The sequence below is a fragment of the Jaculus jaculus genome, chromosome 11 (genome assembly GCF_020740685.1).
Source record: "Jaculus jaculus isolate mJacJac1 chromosome 11, mJacJac1.mat.Y.cur, whole genome shotgun sequence".
Lineage (NCBI taxonomy): Eukaryota > Metazoa > Chordata > Mammalia > Rodentia > Dipodidae > Jaculus > Jaculus jaculus.
The window spans coordinates 108854229-108880178 of NC_059112.1; the positions used below are offsets into that span (position 1 = coordinate 108854229).

Here is a 25950-nt window from a genome sequence, read left to right on the forward strand (position 1 = left end):
ATCTGGCTTACATGGGACCTGGAGAATTGAACCTGGGTTCCTTAGGCTTCACAGGAAAGCACCTTAACCGCTAGGCCATCTCTCCAGCTCCAAATATGTACTCTTAAGTAGAAACTTCCAAAGCACTTTTGAGTTGGGAAAACTACAGGGCGAAGTGCACACTGAAGATGTTTGTGATGTGGTCAGTGCAGACAAGGTGCTGGGGGAGGCCAGGAGTGAAGAGTAGCGCAAGAGGGCAGGATGGAGCTGGGGGGCATTATCAAAAGGGACGCCATTGGTATACAAGATGCCCTTGCTCCTGTGACACTCCTTCCCATTGAGATCCAGGTGGTGGCTCAATCCACCCTATGCCAGTAAAGAGGAAATGTGGAGAGTCTACTTTTACACCAGCCAGAGGGGACAGCTGAGCTAACAGACTTCTTGGGGAGTCCTGATGAGAAAGTTCTGAGGACCTCTATGACAGACAGGAAAGCCTGGCTTGGGCCCAGAGAACCCCAAAGAGGCCCAGAAAATTGAGCACCACCTGGCAATGCCCCCTTCCCAGTGTCTGGAGTACTAGCAGCTCACATAAAGGAGGGCAATGACGACCCCAAAGCGAAGAATGGAGGGAAAGCACCTAAAGCTCAGAGGAGCACAAGCCCTGGAAAGGAGCTGGGCCAGAGGCCAAGGGCCACCATGCTACTAGGGTGACTGACTATGTCTGGCCCACAGAGTAAGACACTGTCAGGCAGAGGCACTAGTGTCTAGCTTTTATTGGTTGCTTTTGTCAAACCCAGCATTAAAAAAAGTCACCTGAGGTGGTAGTTTAGTCAGGAGCAGAGATGGAAGAGGAACAGGATCACTTGGGAGTTGGGGAAGATGCACGACATGACAGGTCCTTCACATGTAGTACCAGGCTATGAGTCCAGCAAACAGAGCCACACTTGCGGCCAGAATGAACTGGAGGCTGGGCTTCCTCAGCACAGCCATGGCTGTCCGGAAGGGGCAGCTGCTGCCCTCCAGCGAACCTGTGTGCAGTACAACAGGAGACATGGCATCAGTGGGAGCACTGACAGAGCCCAGAAGCGGAGCTCAGGACTTACAGCCTACCTTTGTCTTGCTGAGCAGCATAAAAGGGGCATTTGCGCACATCTCCCTTCCCGTCATGAATGGGGAGCCCATCCTCCAAGGTTTCTCTGGCCAGCATGGAACCAGCCTGGTCCAGTTCACTGAATATCTGAGGAGCAGAAACGAACTGATCCATCCTTGAGCTCTGCAGTCTGCTTTCAGAACCGATCCTGTCCCCCACTCCCACAGCACTGCTGCTGGTGTGGACCTCCATCTCGGGACAGAAGCAGCCTCTGGCACACTTGGCCCCATCTAAAGGCTACCTGTACAGTTACTCTTTTCACTCCTTGGAACAGTGGCTCTACTGAATTTACCAAGCAGTACTTTTCATGCCAGTCCTTGCTACAAAAGGAGAAAATGACCCATCCACCAATTCCCAACATCCTGTGGAGACAGAGTGAGACAGCTCATCTCTGACTCCTCTGCACGCAGGCCTTTACCCTGCTCCGATCATGCCACATGCCTCAGGCCAGGCTTCCACAGTGGACGCCATCCACTGGCCCAAGCCCTCTGACCAATTGCCTCACCTCTCTCTCTAGGGTGTGCTGTCCTCATGCCAGCAATGCCCTCCCCAAGGAAACTGGATTTGCTCTCACTGCCAAACGTTCCCTGTGCAGCCTAGGTGCCCAGCATAGCTGGGTCCATGGGTCAGTATCAGGTACCTGCATGTTGAATTCAAAGGCCTTATTGGCCTCCTCCACAATCCTCTCTTTGGTCTTCAGGTTCAGATCCAAGGCGTTCATCCTGGCCCGATACAACTGCTTGAACTGCTGGGCATTGTCCACATTTTCAAATAGGTAGAACTGGGTCCCTTCTCCAGTACTGGGGAGTTTCAGTGCCCGCTGGGCTACCTTCTTCAGCACCTGGCCCCCTGAGAGGTCCCCCATGTAGCGAGTGTAAGCATGGGCGACCAGCAGCTCTGGCTCATTCTGCCCTATGTAATGGATCCGTTCCACGTACTTCTGGGCAGCCTCGGAGCACTTCACCTGCTCCTCCCAGTTTTCACCAAAGAAATACTCCATGTCCTTGGTCAGTGCCTCCTTCCGGTGTAGCTCCACAGGGAAGTACAAGGGAGCAAAGGCTGGGTGGTCCTTGTTGCGGTCCATTTCCTCCTCAAGGGCGGAGTATGTGAAGTAAAGTGCAGTAGTGGCCAGCTGTGGGGGTGATGGGAGACTGGGAAACCCACAGGCCAGGCCAACAACTCCAGAAACCACCATATTGGAGCAGCTGGAGACAAAAGCTCAAACCTGTCCAGTCCCAATAACCCAACCTGACACCAATTTTTCTATAGCGAATTACATAACATATATGGGAAACTTCAATACTTTAAAGAAATAACGTGGGGGCTGGAGAGATGGCTTAGCGGTTAAGGTATTTGCCTGCAAAGCCAAAGGATCTCAGTTTGATTCCCTAGGACTCATGTAAGCCAGATGGCACATGCATCTGGAGTTTGCAGTGGTTGGGGGCCCTGGCACACCCATTCTCTCTCTTTCTCTGCCTCTTTCTCAAATAAAATTAAAAAAAAAAAAAAACATCGTAAAATTTTCTGAACAGTAATGTTTTATGTCACTGTTATTTCCTTTAGGCCACAAGAGCCACAGCAAGGGCGGGTGGGGTGAGGAGCCTGTGACTGGATATGGTAGAACACGCCTGTAATCCCAAGCACTCTGGGAGCTAAGGCAAGGATTGGAGGCCAGCTATATAGCCTGGCCCTGTCTCCAAAATGAAAATTGGTACTAGAGGTGGTAGGGCATGCCTTTAGGTTAAGCACTCCTAACACTCGGGAAGCAGAGGTAGGGTTGCTGTGAGTTCAGCACCAGCCTGGGCTAGAGTGAGACCCTATGTTAGAAAAACAAAGGAAAAAAAAACTGGCGAAAGGGCTCAGCTTCTCCACAACTTCTTCAGAGAACTAAGACTGTCCCACCCATATGAAAGTTCTGGAAACCAACCTTATCTGACTGAGGGCACAAACCTTAAATAGCTCCTTCTTAATGTTGCCTTTCAAGAAGTCCTTGACAAACTGAGTATTTTCTGCTCGGTCATGTGCTTCCTTGGTCCCTTCCTTCAGGAGCTCAGAGAGGTCTGCCATTCTGTGGAGATGGGTTTTGTGTGTGAGTTAGTCCTTTCTAGCTCCCCAGAAAGGACTACAGGGCAAAAGACAGTTCTGACTTGCTGGATTGGAGGTAGTGTCTGCTCAAACACTTCAACCTACTGTAACAGCTGGGCCTTCTTAGGGAGCACAGGGCAAGCAGCTATGACCGTCTGCCACAAAGACTCAAGGGACATATGAAGGACTGTGGCTTCTTCAAGAATATCTGAGGGGCTGGAGAGGTGGCTTAGTGGCTAAGCACTTGCCTGTGAAGCCTAAGGACCCTGGTTTGAGGCTCAATTCCCCAGGACCCATGTTAGCCAGATGCACAAGGGGGCGCATGTCTGGAGTTGTTTACAGTGGCTGGAGGCCCTGGCGAGCCCTCTCTCTCTCTCTCTCTCTCTCTCTCTCTGCCTCTTTCTTTGTCGCTCTCAAATAAATAAAAGAGTACAAAATAATAATAATAAAAGTAAAGAGTATCTGAGTACATGTGTCCACATTAGTTGGAAGACACCCAAATAAATGAGGCTTTGCTTCTGTGGCCACCTAGTGGCTAAAGAGACACATCTCTAATCCAACCCAGAGAGGACTGCCTGGATCCCCCTGCTGCCCTGCGCCCACGGTAGCTGTAGTCCAACAGGACCACATGTGGCTGGGCAGGGCGGTGCACGCCAGGGAGCCTGATGAGGTAGGAGGATCATTTTAAAGTTGGGGCCAGCCTGAGACTACACTTACCTCGAGAGGAAAAACAACAAAAACTCTATGTGGCTATGTGTGAGAGGATGAGGAGATAACTTGAGACAGCGACAAGGGTCTTAGTTTTGTACTTCTTAAAACCACACAGGGTAAGATTCACTGATAGATGTACAAGATAGAAAACTAGAATCCTTAGGATGATGGCACTGGGCAGGGCTTGTGTGTGTACATACAGTCAATCTATTAGAAAAATCTAAAGCCAGGTATCATGGTGCACACCTTTAGTCCCAGCATTCAGGAGGCTGAGGTAGGAGGATTTCAGTGACTTCCAAGTCAGCCTGGGCTAGGGTAAAACCCTACCTCAAAAAACAACAAAAAAGATATAAAATAAATTAGCCAATGACAGAGCTCTAATGAGAGGCAAGTAATGTTGAGCAGACCCCAGTCAGTAATTTGAGTCTGGGAAGGGCCTGCTCTAAGGTAAAGCTCAGGTTCCACTTATGGAGGGGAGTACAACACTGGACAGAGCCAGACCAGTGAAAAACCACTTGAAAAGAGCAATGATTACCTTGAAACCAACCCTATCAGCAGCACCTGTCCTGCCTCCTCCCATAAGGGCAGATAATAGTAAACTAAAAGGCAGAGCGCAGCCCAGGAAGCTGGATGGGGCCTGTAGTACCGGAGGCACCACCGGTTTCCAGGCTCATCAGCAGACTAAACCAGCTGCATTGGGCAACTGCTGTGCCTTCCTGAGGAAACACAGCCTGCCCCCATCACTCACTTGGTAAAGTTTTCCTTTTCTAGGACCACGGAGTTCTTTTTCTCTGACTCGTCTACCCCCTCAGAGGTCTCCACTTCTGCTGACATTGTTGCCACGTGGTTCTTGCTGCCCTCACTCTTGTCCTGTGGAGACACAAACAGCTGGAGATTTAGCACCTTTTAGTAGTCACTTACCCAAGTGACTGTCCATTCTGCTCTCCTTTGAGCTGCCCCTGCACTCCAAGTTTGTTCCATCACAATAAATCCACACCCATCTCTGCCCTTACTAGGACCATCCCAGAATATAGGCAAATCTGAATCTAGACATTGATTTTTCTTTTATTTTTATTTATTTATTTAACAGACAAAGAGGGAGAGAGAATGAATGGGCAGGCCAAGGCCTCCAGGCACTGCAAACGAACTCTAGATGGTGCGCCCCCTTGTGCATCTGGCTAGCGTGGATCCTGGGGAATCGAACCTGGGTCCTTTGGCTTTGCAGGCAAATGCCTTAACAGCTAAGCCATCCCTCCAGCCCTGAATCTAGACATTGCGATAACAGTACCACACTGATGTTGAATTTGTTCTTAGGAAACACACTGCAGAAGTAAATGGCTATGCGGCCTGCAACTTCCGGTCAATACTTCAGAAGTATGTGTGGACATGCATCTACATGCAGTGGAAGCAAGACAGCAAATATACAAAAGTTCTTTGTACTATTCTTACAATTATTTTACCATCTGTAATTATACCCAAATAAGCTACCAAAAAAAAAAAAAAAAGGAAAACTATATAAAAAGAAAAAAAGCTGGGTGATGGCTCGCACCTTTAATTCCAGCACTTGGGGAATCAGAGGTAGGAGTTTGAGGCCAGCCCAAGACTACATGATTCAGCCTGGACTAGAGCCAGACCCTACCTGAAAAACAGAAAGCAAACAAAAAAAATCAAAGGACTGGAGAGATGGCTGAGCTTGCTTGCAAAGCCTAATAGCCAGAGTCCAATTCCCCATTACCCACATAAAGCCAGATGCATAAAGTGGTGCATGCATCTGGAGCTCATTTGCAGTGGTTAGAGGCCCTGACAAACCCATTCATATTCTTTCTCTTTTCCTCCCTCTCTTCATAAATAAATAAATCAAAATAAGCCAGGCATGGTGGGCACACACCTTTAATCCCAGCACTTGAGAGGCAGAGGTAGGATGACCACCATAAATTTGAGGCCAGACTAGAACTACAGAGTGAGTTTCAAGTCAGCCTGGGCTAGAGTAAAATCAATCAAAAGCACAGCTTAGTAAGCAACCCAAAGCTTCTATTCACCACATAGGCACTCTACCTCTTGGCACGGAAAGTCTTGTGCAGAAAGAAGAGAAGCCGGGTGTGGTGGCGCACACCTTTAATCTACTCAGGTGGCAGAGGTAGGAGGATCGCTGTGAGTTCGAGGCCACCCTGAGAATAGAGAGTTAATTCCAGGTCAGCCTGAACTAGAGTGAGACCCTACCTTGAAACCCCTCCCCCACAAAAAAAAGGAGAGGAGCACTGCTGGTTGGCATTTAGTTAGGCCAGGCTTTGCCTAGTGGCTCCACTGTACTGCAGAGTAACTCACAAGGAGCCCAACAAGCCTGTGTCAGCTCTAAATGAGTCACCTAGCAAACAAACTGTCCCCAGCCTACTCAAGACACAGCTGGGCTGCCCAAAATAATCCGATAGCCAATCAAGTCCCATCACCTGCTGCAAGGGCTGAGCCTTTGTCAGCCAGGGAAATATAGTCCCACAACACAAGCTCATTCTCTATCCCTGGAGGTATTTGTAAGGGACAGCTTGCTTAGAGAACTTTCCAGAGGAACCAATTTATACAACAGCACCAACCAATAGTGTCACAAGACAGAACTGCTAACGCTGGAGCCAGGCCAGATTGGGCTGAAGAAAGCAGAAACCTTAGCTTTCTCCCTGTCTGCTGAGCCTAGTCTGCATATCCATTCAAAAACAGGCATCAAGGGGAGGAGCTAAAGAAATGGCCCTTGAGCTAGACCTGCACTGTTTCATCCCACGGATTCATGTATGGTACAGCAGCCCCTGGCTTGCGCCTCCAGGGACCTACTACAACCTGTTTATCTTTGGGGCCATGATGGGTGGGTGGGGGTATGTGTGTGCATGCATGTGCACGCATTGTGCTCAGCACAGTAGATCCTTTTGTGTGTGTGTGAGGGGAAACATTTTGGAAACAAGGTCTCATGCTGTAGCCCAAGCTAGCCTCAAACCTGTGGGAATCCTCTTGCCTTTTGGGATTACAGGTGTGCACCATCATACTAGGTCTTGTACTTGCATTTTGACTGTTTAGTGACATCTGACAATGCTCAAAACATAAATAGCAGAGGACAAGACAGAACCTTCTCTCTCTCTTTTTTCACTTTTTAAATGTGCATTTCTTTAATTTTTAAAAATATACACAGGAGAAGTCATGTATTTTACATAAGAACACACACATTAACAAAGCATTTCTTATAGTTGTCCAAAATCCTATTATGTCAGTCCAAAATGTATAAATTAAATATATCAGAACTTTTAAAGTTAAAATGAAGTCCCTGAAACTACTGGATATGCTAGACTTTTTCCAAATTCTAATGAGCAGAGTATGAGAATGATTTAGTAAATACAGTTTACTGTTAGGTTCATTGCCTATAATTCTATAAGATGCAACGTTATTGTGCCTTGCAAACGGGATACATCTCTTAAAAAAGTGATCAAAATTTTCCATACATATAGCTCTATCTGATAGACTACAGTGCAACACTATCATAATTCTAGAAATACTACAGAACCCAAGAGCACGGGGTAAACAGCAAAAGAAGTACAATCCTGAGCTATCTGAATGCGATTTGATGAATCCTTTAGTGTGAGTTTAGAACACGTGGAGGAAAAAAGTGCATGCACACTGCAGTCGTGAATAAACAACATGCAACACCTGTCACTGCTAGATATAAGGGAAGGTGACAGTGAATTTCTGACCCAATATGACACCCACTCACACTTTCATTTCCTTTCCCTGCTTCTCTCCCATCCCCCAAACATTCACTCTGGCCCCTTCCCCAGAGAAAAGCTCAGGCACTGCCTCCTAGAGAACACCCCACCTGTGCGGCTGGGGTTAAGATTTTGAAGAGAAAGAGGTGGTCCTCCTACAGAACATGAAATAAAGCACGTGCCAAGTGTCAATTCCAGCTGCTTCTGCCTCTTTGGAAGCCAATGATGCACATGCTCACTACTTTAAAACTGTCATTTGAAAATGTCTTAAAAACAAAACTTTGTTACACCTGGAAATAAAACCAATGGTGGAAAAATTCACTCTAAAACTAATAGCCTCTTCTGTTATTAAAATACATCTGCCAATCTATTTTTGGTATCTATTCAATAAGAATTTGATATGCAAAGTTCAAGAAGCTTGTACCTACCTATGGTAAACACTATGGGCTGGAGAGATGGCTTAGCGGTTAAGCGCTTGCCTGTGAAGCCTAAGGACCCCGGTTCAAGGCTCGGTTCCCCAGGTCCCACGTTAGCCAGATGCACAAGGGGGCACAAGCGTCTGGAGTTCGTTTGCAGAGGCTGGAAGCCCTGGCGCGCCCATTCTCTCTCTCTCCCTCTATCTGTCTTTCTCCCTGTGTCTGTCGCTCTCAAATAAATAAATAAATAAATGAACAACAAAAAATATTTTAAAAAAAACACTATGACACCTCATATGACCTGCCACAGGCTTATAAACACCAAGCCTCCTTTGTATGTGATCCCTGCTGTGTGTTCCCCAAGACCTCACTCAGCACTCTAGTGTTACCAAAGACGACGTAGGTAGAGTGAAACTGTGAAAAGTATTTGGTTTGTCTTCGCCTTACACATCCTGGTAATGAAATAACCAAATCATGCTGCCACACCTTCCCTGAAGATAACCTGAGTGCTGACTAGGCAGACCGGCCAGCATGGCTGTCAGTCACTTTATCAGAGGTTGAGCTGGAAAACCTGAGGGCCCATGTAGTCTACCAGCAGCCAGAACCTTCTCTTGACTCCAAAGCAGACTTGACTTTTCTTTTTCTTTCTTTCTCTATCATTTCTCTCTCTTCTTTCTTTCTCTTTCTTCTTAAGAAAGTGAGCGAGCGAGTGAGAGAATTTGCACACTAGGGCCTCAGCCAGTGCAATCAAAGTCTAGACTATTGTGCCGCCTACTGGGCATGTGTGACCTTGTGCTTGCCTCACCTTTGTGCACCTCGCTTATGTAGGATCTGGAGAGTGGAACAACCTGGAATTCACTATGTAGTCCCAGGGTGGCCTCAAACTCATGGTGCTCCTCCTACCTCTGCCTCCCAAGTGCTGGGATTAAAGGTGTATGCCACCACACCCAGCTAAAAGCAGGCTTTTCTACACAATGCTAATGAACTATCTGATACACAAGAATAATTCAGAGCAATGTGAAAGCAGTGGTCATCAAGTGGGGAGAATGGAATGCAGATGCTTCCTAGAGAAGGACCCTCAATAACAGAAAGGACTCAGGGTTCAGGGAGAGGGCTTGCAGATCAAAGAAATAATATAGAAGAGACAGGAATGGGAGGTTGCACAGAGCTAATAGGAAGCTGCCTAGAGATGTTTCCTCTCACTAAGGGGCTGAAGCAAGCTTTGCCAGTTGTAGACAAACAACAATGGGACCCTGCCAAAACCTGAAAGTTGTTCTCTGACCTCCATAGGTGTACTATGGCATCTCGTGCAGCTACATTCATATGAATACCCACAAAAATAAAATACATACATTTTAAAAAACAGAGGGGCTGGAGAGATGGCTCAGTGGTTAAGCACTTGCCTGTGAAGTCTAAGGACCCCAGTTCAAGGCTCGATTCCCCAGTACCCACATAAGCCAGCTGCACAAGGTGGCACATGCATCTGGAGTTTGTTTGCAGTGGCTAGAGGCCCTGATGTGCCCATTCTCTCTTTCCTTGTCTGTCTGTGGCTCTCAAATAAATATAAACAAAAAAATTTAAAAAAAAAAAGAGTTCTATAAACATTGTTAAAGAAAGAGTTAAAAAAAGAGAAAGAAACAGAAGATGAGGCAGTGTGAAGAAGTGTAATTTCCAAGGTGAGATATGTGACTACCACAGGCTAGAATGTCCACACTGCAGGTTCCAGTCAATGCTGACTTAGCTAGATGCTGGAGGTGGCAGACAGCTGAATCAGCAATAACCCAGCAAGGCATTTGATAACAGGGGACCCTCAGCACCCCAGAAAACCATATTATCTAGTCAACTAACTTCTGAGTTTCCAGAATAAATGGCCTTTGGTCTCTGAACTCTGGCAGTCAGTCCTCAGAAAATCTTATACACAAGCCTTGCCCCTTTTACCATTCTTATTGCTGTGGAAATCCAATCTCACAGTTCATTCAATGGATGACGTCTACCTCTTGATAACAGCAAGATCAGACAGGAAATCCTGCAAAAATAGTGGCTCCAGGGACAAAAAACACTACTGTCAGATTTCTTAAACAGCCTTATACATCTGAGTAAGAAACAAGAAGGAAAGAGGGCTAGAGGGTAGCCCAGTGGAAAGGCATTTTCTAAGTAAGCATATTTGAGGTTCTAGGACCCACCCCTAGCATTGGGGGTTAAAAAAAACAATGAGGTAACCCAGGGGCCAGAAAGCCAAAGGTTGCATAGTCTCTCTCATATGTGGATCCTAAACTTCTGTGTGAGCAGGAATAAAACTCAGTAGCAGAGGCCAGTAAGCTAGAAAAGAAATATAAAGGGAATAGAAAGGGAGGGTGTGATTTAATAGGATGGTATTGTATATATTAAGTAGAAGAACAGATTAACGGGGGTGAAAAGGCCTAAGTAAGGTCAGGGGAAAGAGACTGAGTAAAAGAAAGGTGGAGGGAGGGCTAATCAAAATCTAAGAGGATATATAACTAAGTCATATAGAAACCTATTTTTTTGGACAATGGAACACCCAGAAGCCACAGATTGTTACTAGAAAATTTTCAGTGCTAGGGATGGGATACCTTCCAGTGAGTTGCTGGCCAGGGAGGTCCCTGATGCCATTACTGAGGCCCTTGGTTTCCCACCAGGAATAGATGGTAAGATCCTATTACTGAAGACTCCACATACTTGGGCTGCAAGGTCACTGAGAAATCCTGCTGGAACTGAGCTGAAAACCTCCTCCATGTAGACCAGCTGACACAAAGCTGGGAAAAGCCATGCTGTGTGCAGTTCCATGGGAGAGAGAGAAGTCACCAGTGAAGATACTCAACAGTGGACTCTGCAAGCCTTAAATTTGGCAAGCCAGGCCAAGTGAGCCAACGGGTGCAATAATGGCATGTCTGTTATGGGGGAAAACAACCGCCCTCTAATTTGACTGGAGGCCTGCTCCATGGGAGGGAATACATCCCTGATACTGAAAACCTACAACAGGGGTAGTCATGAGCCCTAGGGGTGTAACATATGCTGCTGTCTGGCTAAAAGTGTATACTATGCTCACCAAACTGCCCAGTAAGCACTTCTCTTAATGTTCATATCCATATATTAATGCTATTCTCTCTTTTGGTTAGAGAACCTTCTTTTCTCAGATGGCAGTGACCTTGGGATGACTCTCAAGAAGGCACCATGGGGGCTGGAGAGATGGCTTAGCAGTTAAGTGCTTGCCTGTGAAGCCTAAGGACCCCGGTTCCCCAGGTCCCATGTTAGCCAGATGCACAAGGGGGCGCACGCGTCTGGAGTTCATTTGCAGTGGCTGGAAGCCCTGGCTCGCCCATTCTCTCTCTCTCCTTCTATCTGTCTTTCTCTCTGTGGCTATCACTCTCAAATAAATAAATAAATAAATAAATAAATAAATAAATAAATAAATAAACAAAAAAAAAAAAAAGAAGGACGGTACCATGGTGCTGAGAAGTGATAGAGGAGTGCTCAGCACTGAAATATCTCTATCACACCTTCCAAGGCTCAGAGTCCATTGTGGAAGAGGTGGTAGAAAGAATGTAAGAGCCAAAGGAAGGGTAGGGCTCTTTACAACGTGCTCCTCCAGACACAAAATGGCCTGGATATCCATGACCTCACAGTGCCTGACACTATCTATAAAAGACCATCATAATAGAAGAAAAAGATCATGTCATCAAAATAAAAGAAAGAGAGCTGGAGAGATGGCTTAGTGGTTGCCTACAAAGCCAAAGGAACCAGGTTCAATTCCCCAGGACCCACGTGAGCCAGATGCACAAGGGGCACATGTGCCTGGAGTTCATATGTAGTGTCTATAGGCCCTGGTGTGCCCATTCTCTCCTGTCTGTCTCTCTTCTCTGTCTCTCCTCTCTCTGCGCTTGCAAATAAATAAAAATTAAAAAAAAAATAAAAGAGGGACTGATTGAGAGGGGGAAGAGATATGATGGAGACTGGAGTTTCAAAGGGGGAAGGTTGGGGGGAAGGAGGGAATTACCATGGGATATTGTTTATAATCATGGAAGTTGTCAAAAAAAAAAAAAAAAAAAACAAACTGTGGTTGTGGTAGGGTATGCCTGTCTTTAGTTTCAGACACAGGAGGCTGAAATGGGAAAATCACAAGTTTAAAGCAGCCCGAGGAACACTGTAAGACCCTGTCTCAAGGAAAAAACAACAACAAAGCAATCTAAAGGCACTAGCCTCTCACTGGTATCAGCTCAGCCAGTCCAGGAATTCTTGTGCAACCAGCCTGTTCTGTGCTCATCTCTAACATGTACAAATACAAATGTGAAAGCAGTCAAAATAGATACCAAGATGGAACCCTGAATAGAGCTAATAGAAGGGTCTGGAATTGATTTAATAGCACAGAGAATGGGTAAAGCTCTGGGGAAGAGGGAGAGGGAGGGAGGGAGGGCTGACAAAGCCTTGCTACAACAAATAAAACCAACAGAAGACTCATCTTCCTTAAAGGGGCTTGCTTGGAAAGCTTGACAACCCAGGTTCAACTCACCAGTACCCACATAAAGCCAGATGCACAAAGTAATACATGTATCTGGAGTGTATTTGCAGTGGCGGGAAGTTCCGGTACCCCCCCTCCCCCACACACATACACACTCTCTCTCTGCTGCTGCTCTCTCTCAAAACAAAACAAAACAAAACAAAACAAAACAAAAGACTCTCCTCCTATTTCTGGACTATCGCTTCACAGTGTATGATATGAACAGGGTCTAGGCTAAAAAGAGAAAGACTGATACCATAAAATACATAGGACATGTGGGTTGTGCCCTGGCTGGATTGTAAAATGATTTGAGCAGGACTACTGTTTTACAGTTGTTTTATTTTGTTTATGAGGTAACGCCTCATTCTAGCACAGGTGGACCTAGAACTCAAATAAGTGGTCCACCTCAATCAACCTCATGAGCGCCTAGATTATATATAGCAAGTACCAACACACCTGGCTTTTTTAACTTTTTAATTCTTTTACATGTGTATGTGCATATATGCATTCATACATGTATGTGCACACATGCACAACCCAGAGGAAAACCATGGGTATCATCCTCAGAAACTTGACCCACCTTTAAAAACTTTTTTTTTTTTTTTTGAGGTAGGGTCTCACTCTGGTCCAGGCTGACCTCGAACACACTGCAATCCTCCTACCTTTGCCTCCCGAGTGCTGGGATTAAAGGAGTGTGCCACCACGCCTGGCCCTAAAAATTGTTTTCTCTCTCTCTCTCTCTCAATCTGTGTGTGTGTGTGTGTGTGTGTATGTGTACGTACAAGCATGTCAGGGCTTCTTCCTACTGCAAAAGAACACCACTTTTTGGGTCTAACTTACATGGGTGTCTTGGGAACTGGCAGTCTTTCCAAACAAGTATTTAACCACTGACAAATCTTCCCAGCCCTGCTCACCATATATATATACATATATATGTATGTATGTATGTGTGTGTATATCTTATATAATATATAAATACATAAATATATAATTATATATATTTATTTAAATGAAGAGACAGAGGGGAGGATGGGCGCACCAGGACCTCTATCCACTGCAAACGAACTCCAGATACTTTGCAGGCAAGCACCTTAACCAATAAGCCATCTCTCCAGCCCCTTGCCCACCTTTTAAAAGAAAGGGTCTCTCTGCACAACGTGATGCATGTACAAGGTCACACATGAGGACAAGATGGTGCATGCATCTGGAGTTCGAATGCAATGGATGGAGGCTTTGACACACCAATTCTCACACTCTCTCATAAGTAAATAAGTAAATATAAAAGACAGGGTCTCATTGGCCTGGAGCTTACCAGTTGGGCTCCACTGGTGGGCTAGTGAGCCCTAGTGATCTACCTACCTGTCTCCTCCTCCCCAGTGTTGGGATGACAAACATACCCAACATTTTTTTTCCCACAGACGGCTTAGTTAATTTGAAGACAATCAAAAGTATACCCAACATTTTATGTGGGTACTGTGGCAAATACTACCGAGTTATATTCATATCTGTTTAATTTTAAGAAGAGCAAAGCTTAGTACTAGCTTTTCTAAAAAGACTGCTTCAAACACTGTAAATGCTGAAGAAACTTTGAATCTTACCTAGATAACCACAAAGTTCTTCCAACTTTACAAAAGCTTGGAATGATTTTCTTACACTCGGACACAAACACAGTCACCTGTAGATTCAGCGTCTCCGGCCAAAGAGATGGCTTAGCGGCTAAGGCACTTGCCTGTGAAGCCTAAGGACCCCAGTTCAAGGCTTGATTCTCCAGGACCCACGTTAGCCATATGCACAAGGAGGCGCACGCATCTGGAGTTCGTTTGCAGTGGCTGGAAGCCCTGGTGCTCTCTCTCTCTCTCTCTGTCTGCCTCTTTCTCTCTCTGTTGCTCTCAAATAAATAAATAAATAAATAAATAAATGAAAAAAAATTAGCAAAAAAAAAAAAAAAGGCACTGAGCCAGGGCATGGTGGCGCATACCTTTAATCCCAGCACTCAGGAGGCAGAGATAGGAGGATCACCATGAGTTCAAGGCCAGCTCAAGACCACATAATTAAATCCAGGTCACCCTGGCCAAGAGTGAGACCCTACTTCAAAACAACAACAAGAAAAAGGATTGTGACTAAGCTCACTCAGAGTGTTGTCAAGATGGAGATAAACCTGAGCCATTCTGAATACAAGGTTTCTTCCTATGTCCCCAATAAATAATCCTCACTGGCTCATGCATGTAAGATTAGTGTGGTATCACCAAAGACATAGAAACTGAGGCTACACTGCATTTATTTCCACAGTGCAACAATTAAACTATGGCATGAGGTTTGTTGTTTCAGTATGAAAAGTAAGCATCACCTTATTACTACTACTTCTTATTATTGTTATTTTTGAATCTAGCACCGGCTGACCTAGAACTCACTCTGTAGTCCCAGAGTGGCCTGGAACTCATAGTGATCCTCCCACCTCTGCTTCCTGAGTGCTGGGATTGAAGTCGTGTCCTACCATGACTGGCTTTACCCTATTAATCTGAGAAACAATGCTTAAGTTTCCACTTAAAGACTCACAGCTGCTGCTGTTCCTAAAGCACTTACCTTGGCTCACTCAGGTTACAGGACAACCGCACATAAATGTTCCTTGGTTACATCTACTTTTTGTTAACTAACAGAGCAGCTCAGGCTGGTCCAAAGGGGATGATGGCACATCACAACACTTGGTACCTGGAGAGCAGTAACCAGACCTAGCAGACCTTGATGGACATGGATGATGAAGGGGCTCAAAGGCATCCCCACACCAAGGGGAGGTCACAATAGGGTGTGCATATCTCTATAGCACCCACTGCCATAGTTACTACAGAGAAATAGAAGATCTGGTTTCAAAAATCAAGTGCATATGGAGTGTTTAAACTGTTATGCCCAGATCACGAAATCCCCAAAGACCACCAGGGAGCTGATCACATATGCAACAGCAAAGAGCGTTTATTTTCCAGCTTAAGCTTGGGCTCCCACACTTTACCAGCACAGTGGATTCGACCCAATACCCCAAATGGCGGCAAGGAGAGGTTTTGATTGAGGTTTGGGTGGCGAGGGGGTGGGGGGATTCCCAAGGTAGCAGTTACATGATTGGCTGGTTTGAACAGTAACTGCATTTTTTTTTGGTTTTTCGAGGTAGGGTCTCATTGTGGCTCAGGCTCACCTGGAATTCACTATGTAGTCTCAGAATGGCCTCGAACTTACAGTGATCCTCCTACCTCTGCCTCCTGAGTGCTGGGATTAAAGGCGTGTGCTACCATGCCCGGCTGTACTTGTATTCTTTTGACTGATTGTTTGGTCCTAAGATGTCAGTGGGCAAAGTGGGTGGCAGAGGCTAAGGGAATTCCAGGTAGATTGGGTAACCTCCATTGTGACTGGCTAAGCAAGCAGCAGTAACATTTGTATGCTTCTGATTGGCTGGGGCAGAAACAGCAGAAGGGACAAGTCTTGGGCAAGTCTCAGGCATGACTTGGGCCCTTGGGCAGGTATCTTTTCTGCACCATAGGTCAGGGCGGTGGCCCTCTGCTTAAGCAGGAACTTGAAACTTAGGCCTAGCCAGGGCAGCACCCTACGAAGCCTGTCATGGCAGTGCTCTGGCTCCCTCTTTCCCCCCTCTGCTTGTGACTAAGACGGACCCAATCATGGGTCCTTAATTTACGGAAGAGGCTCTAAGGGGTGGTATTGGGACCTGAGTACCATGAGTTGGACCGTGTTAATCCGTTCCCTGATAAGTGAGACTAGTCTATTTACAATACAGGGCCCAAGGGTCAAGAATAGTAAAACCAGAATCAGGGTCCAGCCAGCTAGAGCTGAGAGGACAGTGGTTAGCCAAGGGGACCAATTAAGTAAGTTTTCATAACAATTAAGACTGTTCTTGGATTCTCTGTCCTTGATTCTTTTTCTCAATATGGCCATTAGTCACAAATGACTCCTGAGTAGTTAACATAAAAACAACATTCTTCTCTGCAGGCAGCACAGAGGCCACCTTGTTGCATGAAGAGAAGATTTAGATCTCATCTATTCTGTAGGGAGGGCTACCTCAGCCAGTCAGTCTAGGGATCTTTCTAGTTTACCAATTGAGTCCTCAACTCAGGCCGAATCTGAATTAGTTGCTTCCTGTAGGGTTTTATAATTTTTATCTTGGAGAATCAGGGCAGATGTCCCTATACCTGTGTGGCACCAGCAAAGCCCAGCCCAACAAGAGAGTAATATGGTGGCTGCTCCTATGGCCCTTTTCTGTCTAGTTGGAAGAGATAGGGCCAGTTCCATTTGAGTTTCTTCACAGTATCTTATTCTGGGGAAGAGTTGTACCCTAACATAAAACCCTCCTCTTAAATTTAGAACTATACTGTGAACGCATGGGGTCAATCCAGTGCTGCAGGCCCACCATCCAGAAGGGACAGCATAATGGTTATCATTCTGCACAGCGGCCCCCAGTGACCACCAAGGAGAACCACACATGTATGCAAAAGCAAAGAGCTTTATTTTGGGCTTAAGCTCGGTCTCTTGACTTCACCAACACAGTGGAACCCCACAAGACCCCCAAGTAGCAGGAGGGTAAGGTTTTTATAGGGATTTGAACAAAGAAAAAGGGGGTTTCCAGCTGGGCAGTTACATGATTCGTTGGTTTGAACAATAACTATACTTGTATTCTTTTGATTGGCCTTAAAATGTTGGACAGTAGAGGTTAGGGGAATTCCAGGCAGATTAGGTAACCTTCATTGTGATTGGCTAAGCAAGCAACAGTAATATTTGTATGTTTTTTTGTTGTTGTTGTTTTGTTTTTTAGGTAGGGTTTCACTCTAGTTCAGGCTGACCTGGAATTTACTATGTAAACTCAGGGTGGCCTGGAACTCATAGCAATCCTCCTACCTCTGCTTCCCAAGTCCTGGGATTAAAGGTGTGTGCCACCACATTTGTATGCTTTTGATTGGCTGGGGAAGAGAGGCAGAAGGGACAAGTCTTGGGCAAGTCTCTGGCATGTCCTGGACATGTCTAGGGGCTGACTCAGGCCCTTGGGCAGGTATCTTTCCTGACCATATGTCGGGGCAGTTGCCCTCTGCTTAAGCAGGAACTTTAAACTTAGGCCTAGCCAGGACAGTGCACTACTGAAGCCTGTCATGGCGTCACTCTGGTCCTTGGGTCCTTCAATAGCCCGACATGAGTTTGTGCCTCAGGGGCAGTCACACAGTTTCCAGTCCCCTTTATTTGGTGGAGGGACAGTTCACTTAGTTGTCCCCAGGGGCAGGAGTCCTGTGAGACATTGGTTAAAATTCCCATAACAATAGACATTCCAATATAAAAAGGGGCTGAGAATTTAAGCATTCTTTACTCAGGTCAGGTTTACAGGCATTGATTACTTGGAAAGTTTTGAAGACAAGATCCCATATAGGGTGTTGAGAATATGAGAACCCTATGTCTCAGGCAGCTTGAGGGGGTTTAGTTAGTGGGATCCAGCCCTGAGTCCCCAGCATGGTGGATTGAGTCTGGGGACTGGGTACCAACACTGGATTGGGACCTATAACCTATGGCTATAGGTGGGGTCCCAGGTATAAGGGTGGTCTTTTTTAATTGAACTGTAAATAAGCCCCCCGGGTGGTGATTATATGTCCGTAGGCCCCAAGTCTTTCTTACCTCCCAGCTAGAATCTTTTTTCCCTTGCTCTGTAAAGCGGATCAGAAAGGGGTTGCAGCTGTTTCTAGTGTGTCCACGACACACATGTGGCTAACCTTTTGGCCTCGGAATTGGACATCTGGAATATCATTGCAACTGACCTGAATAAGATGTGTCTTGACAGGGATGGTTCAATAGATGTCCCCAGTACTTACACAAGACCAGAACCAGCAAAAGAACTCATTTGACCTCCCCACATTGCTTCCTCCAAGCCTTATCTGTCTGTCTTTCACCTGGGCACACATAGAAATAGCTATGTAGAAATCCCCAGGGACTCTGATCAGGGAGCAGGTCTAACAAATCAAAACCTAAATCAGGGAACCAAGTGTTAGTTGGTGCTATTTTGGATGTCTGAGCCAAGATGTGCCTGGTGGAGACATCTGTGACCACCCAGGTGAGTTTAGATGGCTGATGAGGGCTAGGAGTACATACAGTTAGCAGGGCAGACAAGATTAAGAGCACTTGGGTTTGAGTCTAACAGGGAACTGCGTTCTTGGTCAATTTTCCATTGTGGCTTGTAGTCTTCTGGCTGAGTGTGGGGATCAGTGAGACGAACGTGGGTGTGGTGGATCCACTATGCGATGCCGTTGAACTTAACAGCCGGGGGAGTAGTCAGGATCATGATGTAGGGTCCCTTCTAACTGGGATTGAGGGTCTCATGTCGGAGTCGGCAGTGTCGGTGTGTGAAGGCCCAGTCCCCTGGTTGGTAGCTGTGAGGTGTCAGTGGTGGTGCAGTTTCATATATAGCTCTCAGATGCAGCCAGACATCCCTGTGAGCTTTGGCTAGCATTTCAAGGGAATCAAGCAAATGTTTATTATCAAATTCTGCAATTAGCTCTGTTCTTAAATTAAGCAGTATGGGAGGAGGTCTGCCAAACATTATTTTATAGGGTGTAAGCCCCATAACATAGGGTGAGTTGCACATCCTATAAAGGACGAAGGGGAGGAGAGTCACCCAGTCCATGCCAGTCTCCATGGTTAATCTAGTAAGGGTCTCTTTTAGGGTTCTACCCATTCTTTCTACCTCCCCTGAACTCTGGGGTCTATAGGCACACTGTAATTTCCAATCTGCTCCCAACATCTTGACTATCTCTTGTGTTACCTGTGAAATGAAGGCTGATCCACTGCCTGAACTCAAAAGTGCTGGCATGCCATACCTGGGGAAGATGTCTTCCAGTATCTTGTTAGTCACCACCTGTGCTGTTTCATGCTTGGTTGGGAAGGCCTCAGTCTATCTGAAAAAGTATCTATAAAAACTAAAAGGTTCCTGTATCCATTATTTTCCTGGTATTACCTCAAGTGAAGTCCATTTCCCAGTGGGCCCCCGATTTGGAGCCCCTCAGCTGCATTCCGCGTTCTTTGGGTTTGTGGTCAGCATTGGTGAGTTTACAACTCAGACATTTACTTGCAATTTCCTCAATTTGTGGTCTTAAGTTGAACACTTTAAAGATGGGTGTGTCTGAGCAAATCTTCAGTCTTCCAGACTCCCAGAGTTGACTGGTGGATGTAGCCGAGGAGTTCCTCAGCCAACTGTCCTGGTAAGATTAATCTACAGTCCCCAGTTTCCCATCAGGTTCTTATCTTTTGGGTCATGGGAGTCTATGGATTAACTGTAAATCCTCTTGCGTATAGATGGAGATTCCAGGCAATGTTGAGGGTCCTGTGTCAGGCAGCAGAGCTAGCACCAGTTCAGGCTCCAAGGCAGCCTTTTTGGCAGTCTCATCAGCCCCCTGGTTTCCTCTAGCCACTGGAGTGTCTAGCCTTTGAGAACCAGACAGTGAATTATGGCCAATTTGGAGGGCAGCCACAAGGCAGCCAGGAGGTCCAAGATTTCTTGTTTAATAGTCTTTCCTTCAGCCATAAGGAGGCCTCTTTCTTGGTAGATAGCCCCATGCATGTCAGCAGTGGCAAATGCATAGTGGCTATCTGTATAAACATTCAGTCTTTTCCCTTTGCCCAATTTTAAGGCCGCAGTCAGGGCAATGAGTTCTGCCATCTGGGTTGACGTTTCCTTTGGTGGGGCAGCAGCCCATATGGTCCCAGTCTCAGTCACTACTTCCACCCCCCAAATACCTCTGAATCCCTAATGAAGCTGCTGCCATCCATGTACCATGTGGCTTCAGCATCCGGCAATGATCGGTCATCAGGTCTCCTCTGATGCTGTGGACCGGACTCAGCATCTCAGTACAGTCATGGAGGGGCACCTCTAGGTTCAGGTTGAGCAGCAAGGTGGCCAGTTTTAGGGCCATGCTTGGGAGGAATTGGACTCATGGAGGATTTGAAAGCAAACTTTGATAATGAGTTATGCGGGCATTGCTCATCCATGGGTCAGGAGGTTGTCTGAGGACCCCCTCTATGGCACGGGGAGTAATGACGTGAAGTTCTTGCCCCAGGGTCAATTTATTTGCATCCTTGACTAATTGGGCAGTGGTTGTCACAATCCGGAGATATGGTGGCCAGCCAGCTGCCACTGGGTCTAATTTCTTGGACGAGTAGGCCACTGGCTGGTTCCAAGGTCCCAAGGTCTGAGTCAAAACCCTCTTTGCAACACCCTTTTTCTCATCCACATAAAGGTGGAAGGGCTTGTTAATGTCTGACCGCCCTAAGGTGGGGGCTGTCAGGAGGGCCTATTTAATTTTCTTGAAGGCTTGATCCTGGGCCTGGGATCACTGGAAGGGGTCACCCTCCTTGGTTAGTTCATATAAGGGCCTTGCTAATTCAGCAAATCCTGGGATCCAGAGGTAGCAAATACCTGCCAATCCCAGAAATTCACATACTGCCCTTTGAGTGGTAGGGGTTGGTATACTCAACATAGTTTCTTCCCTAGCTTCTGATAACCATCTCTGTCCATCCTTAAGAACATATCCCAAGTAGGTCACCTCTTTTAGGCATATTTGGGCCTGCATTGCAGAAGCATGGTAGCCTGAATCTCCCAGAGTGGCCAACAGATCTTCTGTTCCAGCATGGCAAGCCGTTGCTGTGTCTGCTGCTATTAAGATGTCATCCACATATTGTAACAGGGTGAGGTGAGGTGAGGATGCGCTTGGTGGTACTCACCCAGGTAGGGCCTTGTCAAACAGCATAGGTAAATTTTTGAATTCCCGGGGCAGCCTCGTCCAGGTAAATTGTCCACTAAATCCTTTTACTGAATCATGCCATTCAAAGGCAAAGAACAGCTAACTTTGGGTAGCCAATGACAGGCTGAAGAAAGCTTTTTTTAATCTAGAACTATACACCATGTTTGAGAGGGGACAGAAAGCTCAAGAGAGTGTATGGGTTAGGCACAGTAGGGTATATGTCCAATACTCATTTGTTGACTTCCCTTAGGTCCTGAACTGACCTGTAGTTGCCTGTGTGAGATTTCTTCATGGGGAGGAGGGGTGTGTTCCAGGGTGAGTGGCAGAAGATTAGTATTTCCAGGTCTTGGAGGCACCTAATATGGGGAGTGATTCCCATATGGGCTTCTTGAAACATAAGGTACTGTTTTACTTGTATGGGGGCTATTCCAGATTTTAGTTCCACCCAGATGGGTGTACTATGTGAGGCCAGTCCCATTCCTCCAGTTTCAGCCCAGGCCATGGGGAACTTTTGTAGCCAGTTGGCAATATCCACCAATGGGCCAGGTTGTTGGTGGAGCCTGTATTCATCTTCCAATTTCACAGCCAAAACCTGTGTAGGTTGTCCCCGCTTGTCAGCAACATGAGGCCCATCAGAGTCAAAGAAAATTGGAGCTCTGATTTTAATGAGCAGGTCTTTGCCTAGCAGGGCACATGGGCACTCTGGTATGACCATGAAGGAGTGGGATACCCAGCCCAAGCCAAGGCCCACTGTTCTTCAGGTAGTTCATGGACATTGGCTCACACCAGTAGCTCTCTGTACCTAAGACCTTTTGTTGGACAATTTACCTTGGGGCTCTGTTAGCACTGAGTGTTGTACACCTGTGTCCACTAGAAAGTTTATTGGTGTCCCCTCCAGACTTAGGGTTACCCTGGGCTCGGGGACGGGGTCCGAACCTGGTCTCCCCTAGTCATTGAGTTCCTCTAGGTCTATGACCCAGACATGCTCCATGTTCCTCTATCTCTGAGGGTTTTTTTCAGGACAGTCCTTAACCCAGTGACCCATCTTTTTGCAATATGCGCATTGGTTACATTGCATTCTAGGCCATTCGTCCTGGGGCCCCTTTTTACTTTGTTTAGTTGTAAGCTTTCTGAGCTGTCTGTTTTGTTCTCCTGAGGACTCAGCTGTTGCAGCTAAAAGGATCTTGGCCAGATTATGAGTATTTTTCTCATTAGCTGAGGCTATGGCATGAGCCTGACGTTCTTCTGGGCTTCCTCCATTATTGTAGACTCGCACCACCAAGGCAACCAGCTCCTTATCAGCTACCCTATCTAATTTTTGTATTTTCCGTCTTATGTCTGGTGCCTCTTGGTTAACAAAGATAAGTATGACTGCAGTTTTATTTTCAGGTCTCTCTGGGTCCATAGGCATATATGTATGACATGCTTCGATGAGCCTCTCTAAGAAGGTGGTGGGCGATTCATCCTTCCTTTGTTGTACATCACTAACTTTGGCCAGATTAGTGGGCCGCCTAGCGGCTGCCTGGAAACCCCCATTAGAGTCTGGCAGTAGACCCTGAGTGTCTCCTACCTTCTTCAGTGTTGAAATCCCAGTCAGGTCCAGCCAATAGGAAGCTTGCATCTATTATAGCCTGGTTGTTGGTCAGGTTACCATCTGTATGCAGAACCAACTTTTGGGTTTCTGTATGGATTCTCTCTTTCCTCTATAGTGAAGAGAATCTGTAAGAGTTGTTGACAGTCATCCCAAGTTGGCAAGTGGGTAAAAATATATAGTCTAATAAGTCTATTAGACCCCTTGGCTTTACAGAGAACTTTGGGGTCTGCATTTTCCAATTATAGAGATCACTTGTGGCAAATAGCCAGTAGTGATGTGGCTGGTTGCCAGGATCACTAGGGGGTCCTGTGACCTTCAGAGGGAGTGCCAGGGAGTCAGCCTGTTAGCTCCACTGAGCCCTTCCTCTGGTATAGGGAGGGCCTGCTACAAAGTTGAATGGAAGAGAAACACAAAACAGACACTTAACCAGCCAGCAGTCTGGATCAATGTGTCAGGGGTCCTAGAGGGTCTTGGGCAATCCCAGACAAGACCCCAAATGTTATGCCCAGATCACAAAATCCCTGAAGACCACCAGGGAGCCGATCACGTATACAACAACACAGAGCATTTATTTTGGGGGCTTAAGCTTGGGCTCCCAAACTTTACCTGCACAGTGGATTCACCCGAAAGCCCCGAATGGCGGCAAGGAGAGGTTTTTATTGAGGTTTGGGCAGGGAAAAAGGGAATTCCTAATGTAGCAGTTACACAATTGGTTGGTTTAAACAGTAACTGTACTTGTATTCTTTTTTTTTTATTAATTTTTTTTGTTCATTATTTATTTATTTATTTGAGAGCGACAGACAGAGAGAGAAAGACAGATGGAGGGAGAGACAGAGAAAGAATGGGCGCGCCAGGGCCTCCAGCCACTGCAAACGAACTCCAGACGCGTGCGGCCCCTTGTGCATCTGGCTAACGTGGGACCTGGGGAACTGAGCCTCGAACCGGGGTCCTTAGGCTTCACAGGCAAGCGCTTAACCGCTAAGCCATCTCTCCAGCCCTGTACTTGTATTCTTTAGATTGGTTGTAAGATGTTGGTGGGCAAAGTTGGTGGCAGAGGCTATGGGAATTCTAGGCAGATTAGGTAACCTCCATTGTGATTGGCTAAGCAAGCAGCAGTAACATTTGTATGCTTCTCATTGGCTGGAGCAGAAAAGGCAGAAGGGACAAGACTTGGGCAAGTCTCAAGCATGTCCTGGGTACAGCTAGGGCCAGGGGCTGACTCATGCGCTTGGGCAGATATCTTTTCTGATCATATGTCGCCCTCTGCTTAAAAGCAGGTGCAATAGTGGCATGTCTGTCATGGTGGAAACCAACTGCCCTCTAATTGGACTAGAGGCCCGCTCCATAGGGGAAAACACATCCCTGATAGTGAAAACTTAAAAACAGGGGTAGTCATGAGCCCTAGGGGTGTAACATCTGCTGCTGTCTGGCTAAATGTATATACTATGATTATCAAACTGCCCAGTAAGCACTTCTCTTAATGTTCATACCCTTATATTAATGCTACTCTCACTTTTGGTAGAGAATCTTCTCCTTTCAGATGGCAGTGTCCTTGGGATGACTCAGAAGGTATCATGGTGCTGGAAAGAAGTGGCCACAGTGCTCAGTACTGCAATATCTCGATCACACCTTCCAAGGCTCAGGATTTAATGTGGAAGAGGTGGCAGAAAGAATGTAAGAGCCAAAGGAAGGGTAGGACTCCTTACAACGTGCTTCCTCCAGACACAAAATGGCCTGAATATCCATGACCTCATAGTGCCTGACATTACCTACACAAAACCATCATAAGAGGAGGAAAAGATCATGGCATCAAAATAAAAGAGAGACTGATTGAGAGGAGGAGGGGATATGATGGAGAATGGAGTTTCAAAGGGGAAAGTGGGAGGAGGGAGGGTATTACCATGGGATATTTTTTATAACCGTGGAAGTTAATAAAAATTTGAAAAAAATTAAATAATAAGAAATCAAAGCCGGGCGTGGTGGCGCATGCCTTTAATCCCAGCACTTGGGAGGCAGAGGTAGGAGGATCGTCGTGAGTTCAAGGCCACCCTGAGAATACAGAGTTAATTCCAGGTCAGCCTGGACCAGAGTGAGACCCTACCTTGAAAAACCAAAAAAAAAAAAAAAAGAAAGAAATCAAACAAGCCAATTAAAAAATGGGCTATGGAACTAAATAGTTCTCAAGAGAAGAAATACAGATGGCATATAAGCATCTAAAAAAATGTTCTACATCCCTAGTCATCAGGGAAATGTAGATTAAAACTACATTGAGATTCCATCTCACTCCTGTCTGATGGCTACCATCATGAAAACAAATGACCACAAATGCTGGTGAAGATGTTGTAAAGAGGAACCCTTCTACACTGTTAGTGGGAATACAAACTGGACCAGCCATTGTGAAAATCAGTGTGGAGGTTCTTAAGACAGCTAAAATTAGATCTACCATATGACTCAGCTATAGCACACTCCTAGGCATATATCCTAAGGACTCATCTCATTACCTTAAAGATACTTGTCAACCATTTTATTGCCACTCAATTCACAATAGCTGGAAAATGAAACCTCAACTGATGAGTGGATAATGAAGAGATGGCTCATTTATACAACTGAGTTCTACTCAGCAGTAACGAAAAATGAAGGTATGAAATTTGCAGGAAAATGGATGGATCTGGAAAGGATTATACTTAGTGAGGTAACCCAGGCCCAGAAAACCAAATGTTGCAAGTTCTCTCTCATATGTGGATCCTAGCTACAGGTGACTAGACTTCTGTGTGAGTAGGAAGAAAACTCAGTAGTAGATTGAGTAAAGGAAAGGTGGAGGGAGGGCTAATCAAAATCTAAGAGGATATAAATAAATCATATGGAGCTGGGCGTGGTGGCGCACACCTTTAATCCCAGCACTCAGGAGGCAGAGGTAGAAGGATCACCGTGAGTTTGAGGCTACCCTGAGACTACATAGTGAATTCCAGCCTCTAGCCGCTGCAAATG

General features: G+C 46.1%; 1 protein-coding gene across 3 annotated transcripts in view; it reads right to left on the bottom strand.

Moving 5' to 3' along the window:
- Positions 1 to 734: 734 nt before the first annotated feature.
- Positions 735 to 25950, bottom strand: part of Hmox2 (heme oxygenase 2) — a 36279-nt gene continuing 11063 nt past the window's right edge. The window contains exons 1-6 of one of the 3 annotated variants that reach the window (XM_045161673.1): positions 22939 to 23064; positions 4674 to 4795; positions 3080 to 3197; positions 1770 to 2261; positions 1090 to 1216; positions 735 to 1007 (exon numbers count right to left, since the gene is read on the bottom strand). In XM_045161673.1, the coding sequence (XP_045017608.1) occupies positions 880 to 1007; positions 1090 to 1216; positions 1770 to 2261; positions 3080 to 3197; positions 4674 to 4795; positions 22939 to 22989 (1038 nt within the window). In that variant the 5' untranslated portion in view covers positions 22990 to 23064 and the 3' untranslated portion in view covers positions 735 to 879. Of the gene's footprint in view, positions 1008 to 1089; positions 1217 to 1769; positions 2262 to 3079; positions 3198 to 4673; positions 4796 to 5474; positions 5529 to 22938; positions 23065 to 25950 lie in introns of those variants that run through there. The other 2 variants (XM_045161674.1, XM_004652227.3) reach the window with 2 other exon arrangements.